The sequence below is a fragment of the Bombina bombina genome, chromosome 3 (genome assembly GCF_027579735.1).
Source record: "Bombina bombina isolate aBomBom1 chromosome 3, aBomBom1.pri, whole genome shotgun sequence".
Taxonomy (NCBI): domain Eukaryota; kingdom Metazoa; phylum Chordata; class Amphibia; order Anura; family Bombinatoridae; genus Bombina; species Bombina bombina.
In genome coordinates, this window is record NC_069501.1 from 1,215,852,726 (window position 1) to 1,215,879,036 (window position 26,311).

The 26,311-nt window shown below is 35.4% G+C and overlaps 1 protein-coding gene across 3 annotated transcripts in view; it reads left to right on the forward strand.

Annotated features, from left to right (window-relative positions):
- Positions 1 to 25,342, forward strand: part of TENM4 (teneurin transmembrane protein 4) — a 953,133-nt gene extending 927,791 nt beyond the window's left edge. For all 3 annotated transcript variants that reach the window (XM_053708674.1, XM_053708672.1, XM_053708673.1), the window contains 5 exons: positions 3,485 to 3,720; positions 8,151 to 8,447; positions 10,412 to 12,026; positions 18,789 to 18,931; positions 23,100 to 25,342. In XM_053708674.1, the coding sequence (XP_053564649.1) occupies positions 3,485 to 3,720; positions 8,151 to 8,447; positions 10,412 to 12,026; positions 18,789 to 18,931; positions 23,100 to 23,858 (3,050 nt within the window). In that variant the 3' untranslated portion in view covers positions 23,859 to 25,342. The remainder of the gene's footprint in view (positions 1 to 3,484; positions 3,721 to 8,150; positions 8,448 to 10,411; positions 12,027 to 18,788; positions 18,932 to 23,099) is intronic.
- Positions 25,343 to 26,311: the final 969 nt, after the last annotated feature.

Below are 26,311 nucleotides of genomic sequence, written 5' to 3' on the forward strand. Positions count from 1 at the left end.
ATTACATAAGGAAGTTGTTTTCCTGTAAAAAAAAAGAAAAGAAATATTACAGTTGGAAATATACTTCTCAATACAGAGATTTTCAACTTGAGTCCTCAAGGGAAAATAACACGTTTTATGGTTATGCTTGCTAGTGCATGGGTGGGTTATTTATTTAGATGCTTAATCATCATTAAATTGCTACATTGGGAAAGAAGATGCCTTTTTGCGAAAACATAAGACTATGTAAGGTTGACATATAATAGTATGTCAAAAATTAAAGGGATAGTCTAGTCAAAATTAAACTTCCCAACAATATTGTTAACTGTGCATGTGTAACAGCCTTTAAACAGCTTTTCCCCTGAATACTGCTCTACTCAGATCCCCACTAATGCAGTTTTCACAGGGTTAATGAAATGTTCACAAAAGTTCTCCCAAGATATACAATAGAGTATAACAGGCTCAGTCCTTTTCCAAGTAGAATCCTCCGTATATAAACGGTGACCTCTTGTTCCTGTAATACAGCGTGTATCGCCAAACTTACATGCAGCACATAGCCTCATTCTGATGCCGGCAAAGTTAAACCAGCAATGGCTCCTCCAATGAGACCGCTGGGACCCTCCACGCCCCCAGAATGATTGAAGGAAACAAATAACAGCACAGTCGCGGTCTCAGTGGAAATAAGCAAGGAGAGATTCCTTTAAGGTTAAAAACTTCCATTTATTGTATACATCTAAAAACGAAAAAGGCACAGCAGACAGTTGCTGCAGCTGACGCGTTTCCTGCCTCAAGGGCACTTCCTCAGAGCTGAGAAACAAGCGTCATTAACAGCTGTTAAATCTCTGTGGGTGGCGGTTAAATCAACCTATCCTAGTACAGTCTGTATATTCATACAAATTTAACCTGTTCATAACCTCCACCCAAATAGACAAATCAATGTACAAAAACAAATAAACACAATTCACTTAACAACTTATTAAAACACTCATTAAAATATGTGAATAGAATATGGGAACATGTATGCAAAATGTTCATATTTTATTCATGACACATTACAAAGAAACAGTTCAAAAGGATGATGGCTAACTCATAAATATGTGTAAAAGATAAATGCTCTTTAATTCCATAGAGTGACTACAATTTGAAACTGTTACCTTATAAACGTCATCAATAATACTATGACCCCAATAAACATAAAGAGAATGTCATCACTAGTAAAGCTATTATTGTAAAAAAATCAAGTAATAAGTACATGTTAATGCACATAATATTGTTTGCATGTCTCTATAGTATGACAGACCCTAACTTTTATCAATCAAAAGCTTCCCATCACTTATTTTATTAATCCCTAGTGGAAATCTAGTTTTCAAAGTATAAATCCAAAAAATCTCTTTTCTGCTCAATGCCTGGTATCTATCTATCTCCTCTAACATCTAGAGTAATTTGTTCAATGCCCTGAAACTTAAAGTTAACTAAATTACCATCATGTTGTTAAAAGTGTTTAGCCATTGGTGTTTTAGGCACCTCTGCTTCTATAGACAGCAAATGCTCCCTGATTCGATCTTTCAAAAACCTTAACGTAAGTCCTACATATTGAAATTTACAGCATATGCAAGTGATAAGATAAACAACATATGTGGAGTTGCAATTTATCCGATCCCTAATCTTATAGGATTTACCTGTATTAGTTGAGATGAAACTGTCACCTATCTGAGCATAGTCACAACATTTACATGGTCTACCACCACATCTATAAAAGCCTGCTTTCTGTGACAACCAGTTACTCTTATTCTTTCCATCATGGTCAGTCTTAGAGCCAAACATTTTTGCAATCTTCTCTCCTATTGTCTCTGATCTACGGGAGACAAAGTTGCAACTAGTAGAAATGGTTTCTAAATCCTTATCATTCTCTAATATAGGTAACCTTCTTCTTATGATATGGCAGATATCATTATATTGCTTACTATATTTCGTGACGAAATTAATTCCTCCTCGTTCTGTATTTTTTCTGTTATTATCCTTAAGTAAGCTGTCTCTGTTGTAACCAGATACCTGCTCTGACATTCTCATCAAATATTGAAAATCATAACCCGTCTATAAGGTATGCTGTTAAATCATTAGCATGTTTCCAATAGTTCTCAAGACTAGTGCAATTGCGTCTCAACCTTATGTACTGTCCCTTAGGTATGCCCTTCTTTAAATGTTGTGGATGTAGTGAATCTGCTCTTAATATAGTATTACCTGTCACTTCACTTAATGTGACCACTTTATCTTCTAAATGGTACATAAGAACATCCAGATACGGTATCTTAGATTCAGAGGCACAATCTCAAATCACAATCTCAAATTACCAATGTTGTTATTCAGATGGCTTAAAAAGCCATCTAGTTCTTCATTAGAACATTCCCATACTATCAGTACATCATCTATATATCTAGTATACATTTTAATATTACTCCTGAAGTTATTGAGATCACTAAATATGGCCCCAATCTCAAAGTCTGCAAGGTACAAATTCGCATACGATGGGGCAAATTTTCATGATTCAGATAGAGCAGGCAATTTTAAGCAACTTTCTAATTTACTCCTATTATTAATTTTTCTTTGTTCTCTTAGTATCTTTATTTGAATGTAAGCTTAGGAGCCGGCCCTTTTTTGATTCAGAACCTGGGTAGTGCTTGCTGATTTGTGGCTACATTGAGACACCAATAAGAAAGAGCTACCCGGGTCCTGAACCAAAAATGGGCTGGCTCCTATGCTTACATTCCTGCTTTTTCAAATAAAGTTACCAAGAGAACTAAGCAATTTTGATGATAAAAGTACATTGGAAAGTTGCTTAAAATTGCATGCTCTATCTGATTCATGAAACTTTAAATTTGACTAGACTAGACTATTCCTTTAAAGGGACACTAAACATTACTATTTTAAACAAAGGCAGTGAAGAAAGTAAGAATAAGTAGTCAAAAGTCTCCCAGTCGCCCATCCGTTCAAGGTATAACCAGTCAGGAGCTATATTTCAACCCTCCCCCTCCATTTAAACTAAGCAGAAGACTGCACGTAATAGCCCTTGCCACCTGAAGCAGAGATGTGCAAGACTACTCTGCTTTTTTGCAAAATGTCTCCTGATTGACTGTACCTCCCGGACTGTTTCTTTTAAACAAATTTTAAAAAAGAGTAAGTTAGTCAATGGGTAACTGAGGGATGAGAAAGATCTTCTAACCTTTTGCATACTTCTGTATGCTGTTTTCATTGCATTCATTTCAATTTTAAGATTTACCTTTTTAAAATGGTTCTGACCGGAAATCTTCTGTTTATGAAATAATGTTTTTATGGTTTTGTTTTTACAGTGTGCATCACTTCTTTTTAATAAGATGCTACTCACCCATCTGTACACTAGCAAGCATAGCTTTTAGACATGTTGTGTTGGTAGCTTTTTGCTAACTACAGGGTTATATTTAATCAGTGTTTTTGTCCTGTTATAATCAGCATATTTCTTTATTTTTAGACCAAGTACGGAACAGCTACTATATTGGTGCAGATGGCTCCCTCAGGCTTATCCTGGCTAATGGCATGGAAGTGGCCCTGCAGACTGAACCTCACCTACTGGCTGGCACGGTCAACCCAACCGTTGGCAAAAGGAATGTGACTCTCCCAATAGACAATGGACTGAACTTGGTAGAATGGAGACAGCGCAAGGAACAAACAAGGGGCCAAGTCACAGTATTTGGCCGCCGCCTTAGGGTAACATTTTATTTATCTGTGATTCAAATTTTTCCTTTAACTTTATTCAGTCTAAACCCAAGAAACACTTGTGTGTGTGAGTGGAGATGTTCTCTCTTCTCAAAGGCACAACCAGAGATGTCATTAAACTGTAAAAATTCTCAACAGCATTGTCCTGCACCTCATTCTCTTGCGTAACATAACAGTCTTTGTTTACACTATTGCTTGATGGCAGCCAGCTAGCAAACCATCCCACAATGCCTGGTGCAGAAAATATAAAACAAGGGAATGTCTTTGATCATATGACTTTGGCACTGGCATAAATTGCCTAATGAGAAATCTGTCCTATTGCCCCATATCAGGGGACAATGGGGAATAATGAGGCCATTGTCTTTACTTTCCTTTAAGAGATTTCTCCTACAAATTCTTACAGGGCAAAGTATTTTCTTGTATCAGATATGTCTATTCTGTGATTTGTTAAAGCATGTCATTTTAAGACTAGTGACTTTGCACTACTGTGTGTTTAACCACTGTAAAGAAGTTAAATACACAGTAGAAGTGCTGCTCTGAGCCTGCAGAACACTGCAAAAAAGAACCTGCCACTGATCCAATCAGCAGTGCAAGTCACATGACTCAGATGTTTAACACCGCAGGTACTGAGCAGCACTTCTTCTTTGTTTAGCCCCTTTGTGGGGATTAAACACATAGTAGTGTAGGGTTAATAGTCTTAAAATGATATGCTCTCATGAATTATAGCAAACAGTCTTTCAACCATTATGGCCCTTTAAATACGTTTCAGCAAAAGATACCTAGAGAAAGAGGTAAATTTCATAACAGAAGATAAGAAAAACCCCAATCTACTTCAATTAATTGTAAGTTCTATAAGAATCATAACTTTCATCTCCCTTTAACCTCATGTAACAGATGAGTATGGTGATTCCAGATTCTTCAATGCATTTTGTGGGCGCCAAAGGTTAATGCCGGTCTAGTAATTTGGTCTTATTATATTAACCATTTTCGTATGTCTGTAGTCAGTCAAGATAACAGAACTCTTCAATGTGAATCTCTAAAACCAACTAAAGTACAGCACAAATAATGTATTCAATACATCTTAATGTAGGATGGCTTTAATTGTTATTTATTTCCAGATAACTCTATATATTTAGTTAAAAAAAAATAAAAAAAAAATACATGAAATGGTATATTTGGAAAAAAAACATATTTAGATGAAATTTTAAAAAAGTTTACAGTGTACCTTTATTTTGTTATTATTTTTTTTGTATGTCAGAATTATTTAGATTTGTTTTGGTTGCTAATGCTACAATTTTAAAATATGTATTTTATTTTGTCTTGTATTTAGCTGCAATACATTGTAAAATGAGTCGAGAACACATCACTTAGTTTTATATTCGTGAATCGGTATTTGCTTCATGCTATCCATGAAAAAGAATGTAGCTTTATATTTTTGCATTTACCCACAAAAAATGTTAGACTTTGTAACTCAGTTGGCAAAATGTCACTTTTGGAAACAGCTTAAATTTAAATTTGTTTCTAGTTCTCAGAGAAACCACCAATTGATTTAAAAAAATCAAGTGATTAAAAATGACTCCAGATTTTTATTTAATTTAATGTATATATTACTTGTATATTAGTCATTAATATATATGGTGTAAAATGTACCCATTATATTTAGTAAAATATCAAAATATTTCAGTTTTTGAAACTATCTTCAAATTTGTTTTTGATTGTCAGGGAAGCAGCTAATGGATTTTAACAAATCTGCTCTAAAAAATTGCTCTAAATGTTTTTGTGTCATTGATATGCATAAATATATATTGAGTATCATGTATTGATTATATATTTAGTAAAATAACATTTAATAAACAAATTTATTGAGATAATTGCACATATACGATTGGTGTGAAACGTATCTATTACTTATGTATTACTGAAAAAACAGAGTTTAAAAATATTTCTAATTAGTAAGAACTTGTTCTCCAATTAAGTTACAACATGCCATAGCTTATTTTGAGCGTTGAGCAGGATGCCAAGCGCTGCTAAGTGATATGAGATTCTGTTTTTCTCATTATCGTGTCTGACACCTGCTTCGCTTAGATGGTCTAACTTCATTGTGAAATGAAGCAAAATCACTTCCATTGCCTTTCTAAACTCATTAGTTGTAATCACAACAGTTTTTTTATTATTATTTTTAAATATGACCTCTCTAATATCATCGATTAAAAAAAAAAGTGCCTCATCAAAATAACTGTAATATTTATAAATTGCTTAACATTTAAGCACTTTGCCTCAAACTTAAAAGAATATACATTTTTTTGTTTCTAAAAGATGAAGTTTTAAAATGCACTACATTTTTTAAGTTCCAAATAAAAATACTTTTTGTTGTCATTTTAGTGGGGGTTGTTCCTGTCTACCAATAGTGTTGCAGGAGTTGTCTGTCAGCAAGTGATACTAGAGTATCTTTTGAACACAGACAAATATTTCCTGTTAGTTTTACTTCTTTTCATTGTGGACACATTAAGAATACACTGCTTTATTTGGTACGGCAGTTTATTTATAGCAAGTTATCTGATGTCTCTTAAAGGGACACTCAGGTCAAAAATAAACTTTCATTATTCAGATAGAGCATGCATTTTTAAACAAATTTCCAATTTACTTCCATTAAAAATAAAGTGCACAGTCTTTTTTTTATTTAAACTTTTTCAATCAGCAGCTCCTACTGAGCATGTGCAAGAATTCACAGAATAAGCGTATATGCATTTGTGATTGGCTAATAACCACATAGAAACAGAAGCTAATTTGTTAAAAGATAAGCTGCTCTTGCAAAATAGACTTTTTTTTTAAATTTATAATATGCTTGGCTGCTGCTCAATTATATTCATGGTAACAAACATTTGTGTTTAATACCCCTTTAAATGGTTAGCTGATATATCAGAGCTGTTTTTATTTCCTGGCCTAATAGCACAAATTTTATTGAGATTTGTAGACTAAGTCATGCTGACCTTGCCAGCAGCAATGCAACTGTATTGGTTTAAGAGGTCTCAATTAAGACCACATTTTAAAAAGACTACAGTGTACCTTTATTTTTATTTTTTTGTATGTAATAATTATTTAGATTTGTTTTGGTTGCTAATGCTACAATTTTAAAATATCTATTTTATTTTGTCTTGTATTTAGCTGCAGTACATTATAAAATGATTTAAGAGAACACATCACTGCTTTTTATATTCGGGAATCTGTATTTGCTTCATGCTATCCATGAAAAAGAATGTACATTTATATTTTTGCATTTAGCCACAAACAAATATTAGACTGTGAAACTGTCAGTTGGCAAAATGTCACTTTTGGAAACGGCTTAAATTTAAATTTGTTTCTAGTTGTCAGAGAAACCACCAATGGATTTAAAAAATCAAGTGATTAAAAATGACTCCAGATTTTTTGTTTTGTTTAGTGTATATATTACTTGTATATTACTCATAAATATAGTGTACAATTTACCCATTACATTTAGTAAAATATCAAAATATTTCAGTTTTGAAACAATCTTCAAAATTGTTTTGGTTGTCAGAGAAGCAGCTAATGGATTTTAACAAATCTGCTCTAAAAAAATAGTTCTAAATATTTTTGTGTCAGTGATAAGCATAAATATATTTGACTATAATTTATTGATTTTATTTAGTAAAATAACATTTAATAAACAAATTTATAGAGATAATTGCACATCTACGATTGGTGTGAAACTGAATATTTCTAATTAGTAAGAACTTGTTCTCCAATTAAGTTACAACATGCCATAGCTTAGTTTGAGCGTTGAGCAGGATGCCAAGATTCCGTTTTTTTCATTATCGTGTCTGACACCTGCTTCGCTTAGATGGTCTCAATTAAGACCAGGCCTGAATATCTAGTGGCCTATCATTCCATACAGTTAGTAGTAGCGTTGCTACATGAGGTCTGGTGGGTCTCAGGCTCCACCTAGTTACTGTCTAGCCCATCTGTGTTTGCCCCAAGAAACAAGTCTCACAGTATAAGTAAGTTGTTTGAATTTGCCTTTACAAATATGATAGATGTTTCCAAGATGGCTATCACAGTGTTGCTGTACAGATTAACCTGCCACCATATTTGTACATGAAGGCTGTGACAGCCATCTTGAAAAGCTGCATATCCGTTGGCGTGGACTTATAGAGAATCAACTTCTATGCGGCTCAACTTCTTCTTTTTGCAAACAACCAGCAAGAGCTCTGTTGAAATGGGGGTGGGGCACCATATAATTTGTCCACCAGTAGAGTGAGGTCTAGTTACACTATTATGAAGACCTGTGGCCATGATGTTCAATAATGGAGACATTAGATAAAGTGTAGAGTCTGAATGTATTTGTGTATATGACTATTAACATAAATATGGTTACATTGAAATTGATATACATGTTCTTGCAGGTGCACAACAGGAACCTGTTATCTCTTGATTTTGACCGTGTTACTAGAACGGAAAAGATTTATGACGATCATCGAAAGTTCACTCTGAGAATTCTGTACGATCCTGCGGGAAGGCCCAGCCTTTGGTCTCCAAGTAGTCGGTTAAATGGAGTAAATGTAACCTACTCCCCTGGGGGGCGTGTCGCCGGGATTCAGAGAGGAACCATGTCTGAGAGGATGGAGTATGATCAAGCTGGAAGGATCATATCCAAGACATTTGCTGATGGAAAATCATGGAGCTACACCTACCTAGAGAAGGTTGGTAATATTGCAGCACTGTATGATGGTTTTAATAGAATCCATTTTAGAAGAGCAACAAAGCAATATGTCAGATATTCAAATATATATCTATGTAAAGTTAAGTAGGTTACAGAGAAACAAAAAGGGGTATACAGAGGCGCACGCTGCTCTAAGCGTAGGAAGTCTGGAAAAATGACAAATTTATTCAGATCAAGACAAATGAACACTCACATTACCAGACCTCAAACGATTATGAGGTATGTTAAAGGCACATCAAACATGGCACATCAGTGATTCTCACGACTCTTGCTTAGTAAAGGTTACAGAGAAAGCCAATTTATTTTAATTTTTTTTCTGACAGGTGGCAAAAAGATCATGGCTGTACTTGAAAATATATTTTACAACATTTAATAGAAAATTACTATAAGACTTCAGTGTTTCTTCCTTTCTGCTAAGTATTTGCTACCAATGGTTTCTGACGCCTTAACAAACAATCTTTTAAAGCAGAGCTCAAAACTTATTTCTACCCTGAAGGAAATTTCTAATCCATCTGGCGGTGTCCCTTTTATTATCATATTTTATAGTTGTTTGCAACAGAGAGATCTAGTATCACTTTATTGTAATATCATCAGATTAAACAAACCCCATCAGACTATCTGAGAGCTTTCCATTGGTTACTAAATAGTTGCAAACACAGTTATTATTCTGTGGGACTTATGCATCAGTTATGTATATATGTATACCTTTTGTAAGGACTTACGCATCAGTTATGTATATATGTATACCTTTATAGGGACTTATGCATCAGTTATGTATATATGTATACCTTTATAAGGACTTATGCATCAGTTATGTATATATGTATACCTTTATAAGGACTTATGCATCAGTTATGTATATATGTATACCTTTATAGGGACTTATGCATCAGTTATGTATATATATATATACCTTTATAAGGACTTATGCATCAGTTATGTATATATGTATACCTTTATAAGGACTTATGCATCAGTTATGTATATATGTATACCTTTATAAGGACTTATGCATCAGTTATGTATATATGTATACCTTTATAAGGACTTATGCATCAGTTATGTATATATGTATACCTTTATAAGGACTTATGCATCAGTTATGTATATATATATACCTATATAAGGACTTATGCATCAGTTATGTATATATGTAAACCTTTATAGGGACTTATGCATCAGTTATGTATATATGTAAACCTTTATAGGGACTTATGCATCAGTTATGTATATATGTATACCTTTTGTAAGGACTTACGCATCAGTTATGTATATATGTATACCTTTATAGGGACTTATGCATCAGTTATGTATATATGTATACCTTTATAAGGACTTATGCATCAGTTATGTATATATGTATACCTTTATAAGGACTTATGCATCAGTTATGTATATATGTATACCTTTATAAGGACTTATGCATCAGTTATGTATATATGTATACCTTTATAAGGACTTATGCATCAGTTATGTATATATATATATATATGTGTGTGTGTGTGTATATATATATATATATATATATATATATATATATACACCTTTAGAAGGACATAAAGGAATACTGAAGTAAAAATTTAACTTTTTTGGTTTAGATAATTCACCCAATTTTAAACAACTTTTTAATTCACTTCCATTATCTAAATGTGCAGTCTTTTTTATGCACACTTTTTGAGGTACCAGCTCCTGCTGAGCATGTGCAAGAATTCACTGTATATACGTATATGCATTTTGTGATTGACTGATGGCTGTCAGATAGTGCAAGGGGAAAGAAAATGGAACTTTAGTTTGTCAGCAATCTACTACTCATTTGAAATTCATACTAAGTGCTTTAGCATTGGCTTTTTATTATGGATTTGTTAGTTATTCAAGTCTACTGTATTTATTGGTCCTTTAGGCTTAGATATAATTACAATACATGTTTTGTTTTCTTTTTTATAGTCAATGGTACTACTTCTTCATAGCCAAAGACAATACATCTTTGAATTTGATAAGAATGACCGTCTAGCTGCAGTCACCATGCCCAACGTAGCACGGCAGACCATGGAGACAGTTCGTTCCATTGGATACTACAGAAATATCTACAGACCTCCAGAGGGAAATGCCTCTGTCCTTCAAGATTTTTCAGAGGAAGGACAGCTTGTGCAAACACTGTACATGGGTACAGGTAGACGTATTATTTATAAATATGGAAAACTGTCAAAACTTGCTGAGATCATGTACGACACCACCAAAATAGCATTCACATATGATGAAACAGCTGGTATGCTTAAGACAGTCAACTTGCAAAATGAAGGATTTACCTGTACTATCCGTTACCGCCAAATAGGACCTCTAATAGACCGACAAATATTCCGCTTTACTGAAGAAGGCATGGTTAATGCTAGGTTTGATTACAATTATGATAATAGCTTCAGAGTCACAAGCATGCAGGCTGTAATCAGTGAGTCACCTCTGCCTATTGATCTGTACAGGTACGATGATGTATCAGGGAAAACTGAACAGTTTGGTAAATTTGGTGTGATCTATTATGATATCAACCAGATCATCACTACAGCAGTCATGACACATACAAAGCACTTTGATACCTATGGAAGAGTAAAAGAGGTTCAGTATGAAATTTTTAGGTCCTTAATGTATTGGATGACTGTACAGTATGACAATATGGGAAGAGTAGTGAAAAAGGAACTGAAAGTAGGTCCCTATGCAAACACAACAAGATATTCTTACGAGTATGATGCTGATGGCCAACTGCAAACTGTGTTTATTAATGACAAACCTCTGTGGCGTTACAGTTACGATCTAAATGGTAATTTGCATTTGTTGAGTCCTGGAAACAGTGCCCGCCTCACGCCTTTGAGATATGATCTCAGAGACCGCATAACAAGATTGGGGGAAGTTCAGTATAAGATGGATGAAGACGGGTTCCTAAAACAGAGAGGAAATGATATATTTGAGTACAGCTCTGCCGGCCTTCTCATTAAAGCCTATAACAAGGGTAGCGGCTGGAGTGTAAAGTACCGTTATGACGGTCTTGGAAGAAGAGTTTCTAGAAAGACAAATTTTGGTCAACATTTGCAATTCTTTTATGCTGATCTTGCAAATCCTACCAGAGTCACACATTTCTACAATCATTCAAGTTCTGAAATTGCTTCTCTTTATTATGACCTACAAGGTCATCTGTTTGCCATGGAGCTTAGCAGCGGCGATGAGTTTTATATTGCATGTGATAACATTGGCACGCCGTTGGCTGTCTTCAGTGGAACAGGACTTATGATCAAGCAGATCTTGTATACAGCATATGGGGAAATTTACATGGACTCAAACCCCGGCTTTCAAATTATTATTGGCTACCATGGTGGGCTGTACGACCCTCTCACTAAACTCATCCACATGGGTCGGCGAGAATATGATGTGTTAGCTGGACGATGGACAAACCCAGACCACGACATTTGGAAACGTCTAAGCACCACCAACATCATGCCGTTCAATCTATATATGTTCAAGAACAACAACCCAGTCAGCAGTGCCCAGGACACCAAATGTTATATGACAGGTGAGATTGTCCTAAATCTATCATTTTCTTTGTTAAACATATTGGGGGGAATCACAGTCCTTTAGAAATACTCAAATAATTTATCTAAACTCCCCAGCCTTTAGAGGGGATTTTCTGTAGGAAATCATTAGATACGTTTTTTCTAAAAAGATTGTGATCGGCCTTATTATTACTATTTTCTCTTTACTGTGCAAAGAAAGGTTTTTATTTTTCCTTTTAAAGGGCCTAGAATTTTTTTTTGAAATTATATTAAAAAGACGAGAACTTTTGCTCTTTCTCTGAGCCTGATTTTCCAATCCTTGCTGCTCAGGCAAGATATTCAAAGAATTCTTGTATGTACGGTGAGGCCCTTTGAATAAAATTTAGAAGCACAAATTTTAACGAGCAATTTTATGTTGCAATGTAGTGTTCTTTATGTGAAATAGAGACTCCTACATTACAATACAAGGTCTAAAAAATTCCAAAGACTGCGTCATTTCTCTCCATGCCAGCGAGATTTTGAATATCCAACCCTCTACCTTTCTCTATCTTTGTTTTTTTCTGTCTCTCCTCCTTTTTCCATGTCCCTCTCTCTCTTTCTATCACATTCTCTCTCTCTGCTCTCGTGAGGTGCTCTCAGTAGTACAAATGGTTTTTGAGGTTAATGTATATGTGATTGCAATAAAATGACAGAATACAGTAGCTGTGATGTTGCCACAGCCCACAGCAATGGTGCAGATGACATTGTCATTGGGGAGCAAGTTACTATTAAAACCGTGGGTTACGGGAAGTGCTGTGACACATTGCTTTGAAGTGCATTGCAGCCTGCTCTGGTATCCAAGTGGTTAACTTTAACACCAAATGCTACCTGAATCCCTAACCCTGCCATAACATGAGTCCTTAGTCCTAATTCTAACCCCTGTTCCTAATGCTACCCTTAACCTAAACCCAATTCCTAACCCTAATCTCAATCAGTAACCCTAATCTCATCCCTAACCATATCCTTATCTTAGATTATCTTTATTGTCGCCTAATCTTGGCATATGGGATATTCTGCCCATAACATCACGGTCACAAGATTGTGGTCAGTGATCAAGCTGGTATAAGCAAATTTACCGGGAGCACCCGACACTTGATAGCAAAAAATGTCTTAACGGGAAAACAAATCAATCTGGACTGTTTCCAGTATACTTAAAACTTTGATTCTAGCCTCGTACACGTCTTGTTCTGTGTTGTGTATTTTGAACCATACTCTGGCATTTAGGGAGATAAAACAGCAAAACCTGTTGGTGTAATAAGTTTAAAGAATACGAGACTTCAGAAATAAATTCACCCAAAGAACACCCCTGTTCAGCCCATTCAACAATATAAAAATAAAATATGCTTTGAATTTTGCACTTTTTGTTACTATTTTAACTTTGTATTTTCAAACTTTATTGTACCTTAAATACTATTTTTTTTTGTACATTAAAGTGATTGTAAAGTTTAATGATTAAGTGCCCAGTAACTAAAAGTAATCTTAAAACCAGGAGCACTTTCATTCATTAAATTTTATAATGACGCTTATTTTTTAAAATACCTTTGCGTTATGGTAAACACAACACTGATCCTCCGCCCGCATCTCCTGCTTACATTAGCATATCGATGCCGATCGGGCTTCCTCCAATCATTGCGTGCCTCACGAGCTGGATGCCAAAGGGGTCACGCAACGATTGGAGGAAGCTGGATTCGTCATTGATCTACTAAAGAAAGCAGGAGCTGCGGGCGGAGGAGCTGCGTTATGTTTACCATAACGCAAAGGTAATTAAATATGTTTTTTACCTGTCTGCAAAATATCAAATACTAGCTAGATCTTTTGAAGGGTTGTAATCCGGAAATAAAATACAATACAATAAAATAAAATAGTTTTTCTGCAATTGCCTTAGACCATACGGAGATATATTTAAATGTACACTTTATTTTGGTAGGTGAAATTATGTTGGATGGACCATCTGCTTTGTATCTGTTGTTAAAAACTGTAATGAGTATAGTTCCAGCTTGTTCTAATCAAGCAGTGCTCTTTGTAGCGCGAGTCTATCATTAGTGAGAAAGCGGCGCTCTCACTTCATGACCCACTTATCATCAACACATGTTGACCCACATGAAATTAGTGATTTCCCTTAAATGGAAATTGTACTGTAAAATTAGTTCACGTGTTCCCAAAAACTTGTTATAGTAGCTGCAGATTTCAAAATGTATGGGAAAATGCTCCCTTTAAGTGTATTTCTGTTTATAAAATAGCTGTTTTTGTGATTGAAGCCACCATCTATTGTTCTCAAGAACATTCTCATATACATGGGCTGAGTCTGCAGAAATACTTATCTATAACTTCATATATTAAAGGGAGATGAAACCCAATTTTTTTCGTTCATGATTCAGATTGAGCATTTTAAATAACTTTCCAAATTACTTCTATTATCTAGTTTGTTTCATTCTCTTGATATAATTTGTTGAAAAGCATATCTAAATAGGGTCAGTAGCTGCTGATTTGTGGCTGCACATATATGTCTTGTGTGATTGGCTCGCCCATGTGCATTGCTATTTCTTCAACAAATAATATCTAAAGAATAAAGCAAATTAGATAATAGAAGTCAATTGGAATGTTGTTTAAAATTGTATTCTCTTTCTGAATCATGAAAGAAAATTTTTGGTTTTCATGTCCCATTAAGGACTCCTTATCTTAACACTCTTTTTATACACAATGGCCAAAACGGTTATTACCTATCTCTTCCTCCCCTCACTGAGAGCTTGGCTGCTTCTTTCTTAGATAACTTTTATATAGAGAATACTAAAGTATTCATATTTTCAGTATAGGTGGTGGTTTAAACAGGCAAATGCCGCTATTTTAAATGAAAAAATAAAGGTAAAGGAGCAATAAACAATTTATCTATTATAGCATGGGAAACAGATAATTGGGAACAGATTAAAGCAAAAAATAATTTACAGTACAATAACCTTTTAACTAAATAACCTATGTGCATTTAGTACTGGCTGCAAAAAAACTTATGGTTACCTTATTAAAAAGTGCCTACTTTATAAGGTCTGCAGGTAATTAATCCGATGATGACCTCAGTCAGTTCTTAAGGATGTCTTTAAATGGCAGAAGACACTCTGATTGATTTATTAAAGGGTGAATCGTTATTCAGACAATAAACGTAAAGTGAGTAGTGAGGAGGACTCCATTATGCAGAGTGCTTAATGCTGAAGTGTAACCAACCGTGTATAGTACTGAGGCCTCCGCTAAACGCAAACACATCTGGCTAATCACTCTTGTATCTATTTACAGTGTGCAGAGTCAACACAATCCATAGCTTAATCATGCATACACATAGAAAAAACATCATTTCCTTTAAGTATTCCCTCAGGGAAAAAGTTTGCAACTTTATACAGAAACATTTATCGCATACGTAGTTGCGCAGTCCAGTTGTGACGTTGTGCTTCTCCTTTACATTCTACTATCAGCTTTGCTACATTAGTGTATCCCAAGTAGTTTTCTGCGGGGCACGAATGTTGTATTGTTTTTGATTAGCGGGTACCTCCATTATTGTTCCAAAATGATGCCCAGAAGATAGTGTTGGGCTGCGGTTTTACGATATTACAGAGGGTTTGTTTGGTTCTGGAGGCAACTGTTGTGTAAGATTCTTATTCTGTTTTTTGATCCCAATGAACGGTAATTTGGAGAAGATTTAAAGGGACACGAAACACACATTTTTCCTTGCACTTTCCTTGTATTTCCAATGTACTTCTATTATCAAATTTGCTTCATTCTTTTGGTATCCTTTGTTAAAGGAGCAGCAATGCACTACTAGGAGCTAGCTGAACACATGTGATGAGCCAGTAACAAGAGCCATATTTGTGCAGTCGTCAATCACCAGCTAGCTCCTTGGAGTGTATAGCTGCTCCTGATCCAACCTAGGTATGCTTTTCATTAAAGGATACAAAGAGAATAAAGCAAATTGGATACAAGAAATACTTTGTAAAGTTGTTTAAAATCCTATGATCAATTGGAATCATGAAAGAAGAAAAAATGGTTTATTGTCTCTTTAAGGTTAATTTTTCCTCATTATAATTAAACCCCCAAAAGACTATTATATGGCTACATTTGTTTGGGGAAATATTGCTCTAGATTGTAAGCTTTGGCAAACAGAGTCCAGCACTCCCTGTCTTTGTTCTGCAGAATATGAAGCCATTACTTCATATTCTGCCTGATATATGGATTGTTCTAGTTGTCTAGATTTCCTAAGAACTTTGTTGCAATATTTCTTTAACATTCTCTTCATTGTTTTATAGAATAATTGGAGAGTGTTCTAGTGAATTAAACCCACTGTTTCTGAATAAATTGGTTGTTTTGTTTGGGTGTCAGGTACAGACAGAAATAACTTCAAAATAAGGAGTTAACATTTCCATACGCAATAAATGAGTGCACACTCCAGGTCACATTACTGACAAAGCAGCTGTATTAATTCTGGGGGATGGAGCATATTAGATAGAAAGCTTGCACCATAAATTACAGTTCTGCCGTAGATGTCTGGAACAGTCCTAACAGATGTGTGAGATAAGACACCGTTTTATTGTAAAACTAAAATATTAGTGTTTCACTACTTAAAGGGATATAAAACATTCTGTTTCATTGTTGTAATAAACAAAAACTGTAAGCAGTGGGTTATACTAAATAAAAATCTTTGCAATTTATATTATTCATCATTTTAAAAGGATTTTACCTTTTTATGATTTTGTTTTACTTCCTGTGACAACCCCATAAGGGGACTGTGGTTTCTACAGTTAGACAAGGGAGTAGCTTTTCCTTTGATGTGGTTGCTAGGAGACACTTGATCTAGCTGCAGTTAGTGTATTACCCATGCTTAGTAGAGGTCTTTTGCTACAAAATCATGTGACGGTAAAACTTAAGCTGTACAATGTTAGCTCCTTTATCTCACTAAAGGCAGTGGCTACACTGATAAAGGCGCACAGTGTTTTATATCCCTTTAACTCGTTGCATTTCAAATACAATTTTAAGTATGTTTGTAATAAATATTTATTAAAAATAAATGTGTAAAGTAATCACAGGTAGAATGACCATGTACTCTGCACAATCCAACTGCAGACATGGAAATAGGTCTGGTGCCAGTGACAAACAGCATTACACCAGTGGTACACAAAGCATGTGCAAGAGTTTAAGGCATATGCACACAACCTACAGCCATATCTACAGTGGGCTCCCTGCATCATAAATAGTATCAATCATTAGTATTGTTAAAGGGACATAAAAGCAGTTCATTAAAGAGACATTTTACTATAACATTCTTTCCCCCTTAATGTTGTCCAGTAGCTTGTTATACCAGCTGTAGTGTATAATATAACTATGTCAATAAACCTAAAGGAGCAACTTCCATTATGTTTGTTCATTGGAAATGCCACAGAAAGACCTTATCTATTTCACTATACACAAATGCCCCCTTATATTATTAGGCTGATACTTAGGGCCCAGTTCTGTAAAGGTCTCTGGGCTGGGGAGATTATTTACGAAAGCTCATCAGTAGTTCTATTTCCCTGGTGGAATTCTATAGCCATTGTTACAGGGGAAACAGGTATGGGAAGGAGATGTATTCATTTAAAAACCATGCAAAACATACAAACAATAATTGAACCATTCACACAAATACTCAGGAAAAAATTGTATTGTTGAGGTTCACCAAAAATCATATTTTGTGATATGACATAAACCCCCCAAAATGTCATAATTTAGATAGATCATACAATTATTAACAACTTTCCAATTTACTTCTATTATCAAATTTTCTTCAATTTTAACATACTAGTTACTGAATGGGAATCCTATGCACACGAAAATAACAGCTAATTTAAGGAACAATGCACTGAAATCAGCGTAATTTAATTTGTATTATGTATAATATTAAACATACTCCAGGTTCTCCATGTGTACTTTACATAGCAGAGAGCTCTTGTTATTATGGGAAACATCTCACCACTCGCAGGGAGATACCTTTTTTTTTTTTTATAGAATTCCATGAGGACTACCCCCTATGATTGTTGGAGTGGAAAAATACATCTAGACCTGCATATTTTTAAGAATCGCCCCCTTTGAGAGAGCAGTTTAAAATTAACATATAGTATCCATCACCCCCTCCCCCGGGCTGCTGCTGCATATTCTCGTTTACAAAGCTTTTCTTTAGATATTATAAAAGTATTAATTTTTTTCAGTAGAGGTGGTTGTTTTCACATTTAAAGCAGCTTTTTTTTCAAATGATGAAATAAAAGTAAAGGAACTGTGTGTAAATAATTTAATACACTGCAGCAGGTAAATGGATCATTGGGAACATGATAAAGGGGAGTCAGTTTAGCAATACACTATCTCTTTAATGCAGCACTTACAATCCCAAATTGCCCATGTATGTTCTGTCAAGCAAGGGGTAAATTATTGCTGTTTGTGATAAATCACTGTTTTGTGCATATTCCCTACTGGCACAGCTGGATCTCAATAAAAGTAATATTAGTAAGTAAAGCGCAGCACTTGTAGGGTGTTAAAAAGCAATATCCAAATGTATTTATCTACATTAGATCTTAACAAGTGAATACAAAAACATCTGATCCTTAGATTTTTAGTCTGAGTTGCAGGTGTATGTTATTCTATAATGTGAGTGTTGGGGGATACAATCTTCTATAAACATAAGAGTCGTTCTCTACACGTTACTACATTATGACTTTATCTGATCCACTCTCCAGATGTGACGAGCTGGCTGCTCACTTTTGGATTTCAGCTGCACAATGTGATCCCCGGCTTCCCCAAGCCAGATATCGATGCTATGGAGCCGTCGTACGAACTTATCAACACTCAGATGAAGACCCAGGAGTGGGACAACAGCAAGGTAACCTATAGCATCTATCTGCCTGGGCCTCAGCTTGCTGCAGGATTAAACCCAACTGTGGTCTGTACAGCTGGAAACATTCAAATAGACTGGGGAAAGTAGCCATATGAGTATAACTAATGTGTATTGGGATGGGAAGTTTCTTGCACACATATACATAGCAAAATGACTCACACACACATGTATATACACTCACATGTATGCATACACACATACTACACACACACACACGTATATACACTCACATGTATGCATACACACATACTACACACACACGTATATACACTCACATGTATGCATACACACATACTACACACACGTATATACACTCACATGTATGCATACACACATACTACACACACACACACGTATATACACTCACATGTATGCATACACACATACTACACACACACACACACACACACATACTTTATACACATAAACACATAACCTACACAAACATGTGTATAAACACTCACATGTATGCATACACACATACTACACACACACACACACACACACACACACATACTTTATACACATAAACACATACCCTACACACACACGTGTATATAAACACTCACATGTATGCATACACACATACTACACACACACACACACACACACACACATACTTTATACACATAAACACATACCCTACACACACATGTATATAAACACTCACATGTATGCATACACACATACTACACACTCACACACACATACTTTATACACATAAACACATACCCTACACACACATATATATAAGCACTCACATGTATGCATATATACACACACACACACATACTTTATACACATAAACACATACCCTACCCACACATGTATATAAACACTCACATGTATGCATACACACACACTACACTCTCACACACACATACTTTATACACATAAATACATACCCTACACACACGTATATAAGCACTCACATGTATGCATACACACATACTACATACTACACACTCACACACACCTATACACACACACTACACACTCACACACACATACTTTATACACATAAGCACATACCCTACACACACGTATATAAGCACTCACATGTATGCATACACACATACACACATACTACACTCTCACACACACATACTTTATACACATAAGCACATACCCTACACACACGTATATAAGCACTCACATGTATGCATACACACATACTACACTCTCACACACACATACTTTATACACATAAACACATACCCTACACACAGATGTATATAAGCACTCACATGTATGCATACACACATACTACACTCTCACACACACATACTTTATACACATAAACACATACCCTACACACAGATGTATATAAGCACTCACATGTATGCATACACACATACTACACACTCACACACACATACTTTATACACATAAGCACATACCCTACACACACGTATATAAGCACTCACATGTATGCATACACATATACTACACTCTCACACACACATACTTTATACACATAAACACATACCCTACACACACATATACAAGCACTCACATGCATACACACATACTACACACACACATACTTTATACACATAAATACATACCCTACACACACACGTACAGTATATAAGCACTCACATGTATGCATACACACATACTACACACACACGCATATACACACACACACACATACTTTATACACATAAACACATACCCTACACACACACGTATATAAGCACTCACATGTATGCATACACACATACTACACACACACACGCATATACACACACACACATACTTTATACACATAAACACATACCCTACACACACACACGTATATAAGCACTCACATGTATGCATGCACACATACTACATACACACGCATATACACTCACACACACATACTTTATACACATAAACACATACCCTACACACACACATATATAAGCAATCACATGTATGCATACACACATACTACACACACATACTTTATACACATAAACACATACCCTACACACACACGTATATAAGCACTCACATGTATGCATACACACATACTACACACACATACTTTATACACATAAACACATACCCTACACACACACATATATAAGCAATCACATGTATGCATACACACATACTACACACACATACTTTATACACATAAACACATACCCTACACACACGTATATAAGCACTCACATGTATGCATACACACATACTACAGACACACGCATATACACATACTTTATACACATAAACACCTACCCTACACACACACACACGTATATAAGCACTCACATGTATGCATACACACACACTCACACACACATACTTTATACACATAAACACATACCCTACACACACATGTTTATAAGCACTCGCATGTATGCATACACACATACTACACACATACTTTATACACATGAACATAAAAATATACACATAAGTATAGGTGGCAGTTTCAACAAACAAAATCAGTTATTTAAATGACGAACTAAAGGTAAAGGATCTAGCTGTAAATAATTAATACACTCCAGCAGGTACAATGAATCTTTTAGAGCAATTAAAGGAAGACAATTTTAAAGCGCAATGTCTCTTTTAAGTGCTTGAAACTGCTGTCCTAGAGCATTTTTTCTCAACCACAGTCCTCAAGTACCCCCAACAGGCCAAGTTTTCATTATAGCTGAACGGTGCACAGGTAAAATAATCAGCTGATGGGTGAGAGCAGGTTAGTAACCATGGTTACTGATCAGCTGATTACTTCACCTGTGCACCGGTTCAGCTATAATGAAAACCTGGCCTGTTGGGGTTACTTGAGGACCATGGTTAAGAAACACTGTCCTAGAGTGCATAGGCAGCTTCATTCTTTGTCTTCCTTGTCCATAATCAATATTTTCTTCTTATACACACTATGTAATGAGATTTTTTTTTTTTTTAAAAAGAAAACAAAAACCTTTTTATGGTTACTGCACATTACAATACATGAAACCCAAAATATTTATTTAATAATTCAGGTAGAGCATATAATTATAAACAGCTTTCTAGCTCAGGAGTGTGCACGTATCTCTTCAAAAAAGAATACAATGGGATCAAAGCAAATTTGAAATAAACTTTTTTTTAGCACTTTAGGCTCTGTCTGAATCAGAAGATAAAATGGGTTTTATATCCCTTTAAGAAAACATCTGCCCTTTTATTGTGATGTAGGAGTGTGACATGCCCTGTGATAGGGTACAAGAGAGATCTCTAAGCTACAGAATGACAACAAGAGAGCTCAGAAATAAGTCGGTTGTTCTCCTGTGTAGTTTTAAAATGAAATTCTCACAATAACTGTATCAATAAATAATCCTGTTGTTCATCTAGAATTGCATTTGTTCAGGGAATTCATTGAGAGCTGTCAGTAAAAATTTATGGCCAGTCTAGACTGAGCAAGGTGATCACAGATGTTCGTCTTCTCAGCTGCACCGTAGAATATCCACTTCTGAAGTGCGCTGGAAGTTGTCTTTCTACAAAACATGTCGATTTTTGCAATTTGCTTTTGATCAGTGTTATTTTTTTTTCCAGATCATAATTCTAAGCATATGCTCGCATAAATCAAAGTCTTGATGCGTTGCCATAGCTCATAAAAATATCAGTCATGCGTGACATTTACAGATATATGGGGTGGGATTATCCTAAATAAATATAATGCCCTGGGCCGACTCCCCTTCCTATTTTGCAGTATTTTCTCATGATTTTATTGTCTTTTCTTACAGATTTGACCCATAAGCCTCATAAAAACGCGAGTATACTTCAATCATATCTACACACATATATAATGTTATTTATTTCTCGTCAAATCCCATAGCGCTGGTACAATGGTACTAACTCATAGTAATAAAGAAATACTGTTACATACAGCAGACTAAACAAGGCAAATTTATACTGAAGAGCTTACAATCAAGCCATGCCATGGGGCATATTTATCAATGATATAGCGGATCATGTCCGCTGCACATCGATAAATGCTGACAGCATGCGCTGTCATTATAGGAAATTGAAATCACTTTATTGAAAGATATAGGCTAAAGTAGGACACCTAAAACAACCATATAGCATAATTTGATCACAAGTAATTTGCTGTAAAACTGTTTGATAAGTGAAGTAAAATGCTAACAATTCTTTTTTTTTTTTCTTTTTTTCAATTCAGTCTATCCTGGGAGTGCAGTGTGAGGTGCAGAAGCAGCTGAAATCATTTGTTACCCTGGAACGTTTTAGTCAGGTCTATAGTTCCACCATCGCAGGTTGTCGGCTGGAGAAGGAGAATACAAAATTTGCATCCATGGGTTCCATCTTTGGGAAAGGCGTGAAGTTTGCAATGAAAGATGGCAGAGTCAGCACAGATATCATTAGTGTAGCTAATGAGGATGGCAGAAGAATTGCTGCAATTTTAAACAATGCCCAGTATTTGGAGAACCTGCATTTCACAATTGATGGAGTTGATACTCATTATTTTATTAAGCAGGGTCAGTCTGAGAATGACCTCTCCATACTTGGTCTCAGTGGTGGAAAAAGAACCTTAGAGAATGGAGTCAACGTCACAGTATCCCAAATTAATACAGTTCTTGGTACAAGGACTAGACGTTTCACAGACATTCAGCTACAATATGGCACCCTGAGCTTGAATACACGCTACGGGACCACATTGGATGAGGAGAAAGTCCGTGTTTTGGAACTTGCCAGGCAGAGGGCAGTTTCTCAGGCATGGCTTAAAGAGCAGCAAAGACTGCAAGATGGGGAGGAGGGTCTCCGCTTATGGACAGAAGGAGAAAGGCAACAGATTCTCAACACAGGGCGGGTTCAAGGCTATGATGGCTACTTTGTGATTTCAGTGGAGCAGTACCCAGAACTCTCAGACAGTGCTAATAACATCCATTTTATGAGACAGAGTGAAATGGGCAGAAGGTGACATAAAGGGTAGATCTGTTGACTTCTTGCCAAAGACAGCTACTGTTGTGGCCACATACCTGAACTGTGTTGTAATCAACCATTTTTTTAATGGATACGAAAGAAGAAATGATATGTTGTTGCGTTGTTGCATTCCAACTCATGCAACGTTTCCATCACTCTCCTTTTTTTTTTTTTTTAATAAATTTGGCATTCACACATTTTGCAATGAACAGAAGGTGTTTTGCTGTAGTGTGATTTCATTGAGATTGACTGTTTTTTTTTTTTGTTTGTTTTGTTTTTTCCCCTTGTTCGGGAATTAAGTGAGGAATGTCAACGTGCGTTAGCAGGTACTCTGTGTGAATTGCAAAAGGGATGTCCGTGATAATCATCTTAACCCTTTATCAGTGGATGCAGGGGACAGCTCGCCTTGCAGAAAAAAAGAAATCTCTTCAGCTCTACCTTAAGAACTGAATTTGCCTTGATTTAACCAAAATCAATCATATCATTTACTTTGTCTTTCACAATACAGTATGTGGCGGGACAAACCTCTGTCCCAACGTATTGCTTGTGTTGCATTTCAATTGCAAATTATAGTATTTTCCAACAGGTTTGGATAAGTAAGGACTGGCTAAGCTTTTTATGTGCGTTTATGGACACACTCAAATGGGCAAATGCAACCCACCTTGTAAAAGTTACTAATTGAATTGTGTGCCTCTAGATAACAACAGTACCTTTTCCATTTTCACTTGGGATATTAAGTGTTTTGGGGCTACTAGTGCACAGAAATTCAGTAGCAAATGGGACCTATATGTTCAATTGACCAATTAAATTGGTTTCCATTAGGTAAGGCCCACCTGTTTAATTTTAAACTGAAGCATTTTGCTGTTTGTTGTACAGTTTCTTATTTGTTGTTAATGTCTGATGTTCTGATCTGAATACATTCTCTGTCCTTTTTTTTTAAAGGGGTCACCTCTCCTCATTTTGGATTGGAAGTCACTGTGTTAGTCACTCAGTATGCTGCATACGTCTCACAGGCTCATTTATAGTTAAAAGAGAACAATCTTATACACCAACGTCTCAGATTACTAATTGTATCACTAAACAGAGATGGTAAAAACCTACATATACAAAATATTTTCTTTCACACTGGTTAATAAGATGGGGGGGCTCAAGCGCAAATTTCCAAATGTGACTTAATTTATTTTCCACAACTCAGTTTGGTGATAAAATTACTAAACTGAGACATCTGCTTACGTTTTGTTCCCGAAAGGTTGATTACAGATACGGTCCATTTGCTGAGCCCGCAGAAATCTGTATTCAGTTACAAACGAGTCTCTGACATCCTGTATGCAAAGCACTGCTTCACAGAGAAAAATCTTATGTAGATATAGGGATGGTCCAAAAATCATTCAGTCTCTCCCATTTACGTGGGGGAATCTAGAGATGTAATTTTGTACGAAAAATGCCAAAAAATGATAATAAAAATAAATAAAAATGTATAAAGTTGAAACGTTTTCTTTCCTGATTATACAAAAAAAAAATTTTGCTAACATTTTCTTGCAATAAATCCCTTTTGTACCTTGAGGAAAGCTGAATTGCTTGCTGAAGACGTAGCATTGATGAAGGTAAATTATTGTATTATCGAAGATGGTTTTTGCTTTCTTTTTTTTTCTAATATGGATTTATCAATTATCCAAACAGGAGGCTCAGAAATGATATCACATAAATAGTCACATGCTCTTTATTGTAAATTATTGCAGATTCGTTTAAATGTAGTAGATTTTTGCACTTGTATCAAGTTATTTATAGGAATATAGATTAATTCAGAGGGTCAGTTGCATTGATATACTGTAAAAGTCAAAACTAAACTTTCATGATTCAGACAGAGAATACAATTGTAAACAACTTTTCAGTTGACTATTATCAAATTGGCTTTGTACCTTTGGTATCCTTTGTTGAAGGACCTAGGTAAGCTCAGGAGTAGCAATTCAGTACTGGGAGCTAGCTGGTGACTGGTTGCTGCTCATATGTGCTTCTTATCATTTTATCACGAAGTGTTAAGCTAGCTCCCCGGAGTGCATTGCTGCTACTGAGCAACCTCTTCAACAAAGAATACCAAGAGAATAGAGTAAATTTGATATAAGAAGTAAATTGGAAAATTACATTCTCTACCTGAATCAGGAATGTTTATTTTTGACTTTGCAGTCCCTTTAAACGATCATTTGTTTACAAATTAGATTCCAACACAATTAGAAGTTTGTCCATAATGGAATGTTTTGTATTTTTTATTGTCTACATTGATTGACCAGAATCTTAAGAAAAACAGCTATGCCAATAATATACTAACTGGGTGTCAAATTGATTTCTTCTCAATGTGTTTCTAATGATTTGTTACCAGCTGCAGAGTATAAAATATATTGGAAGTTGCTCTTGTAGGTTTATTTTTATTTATGAAATAGCCGTTTTTGTTTA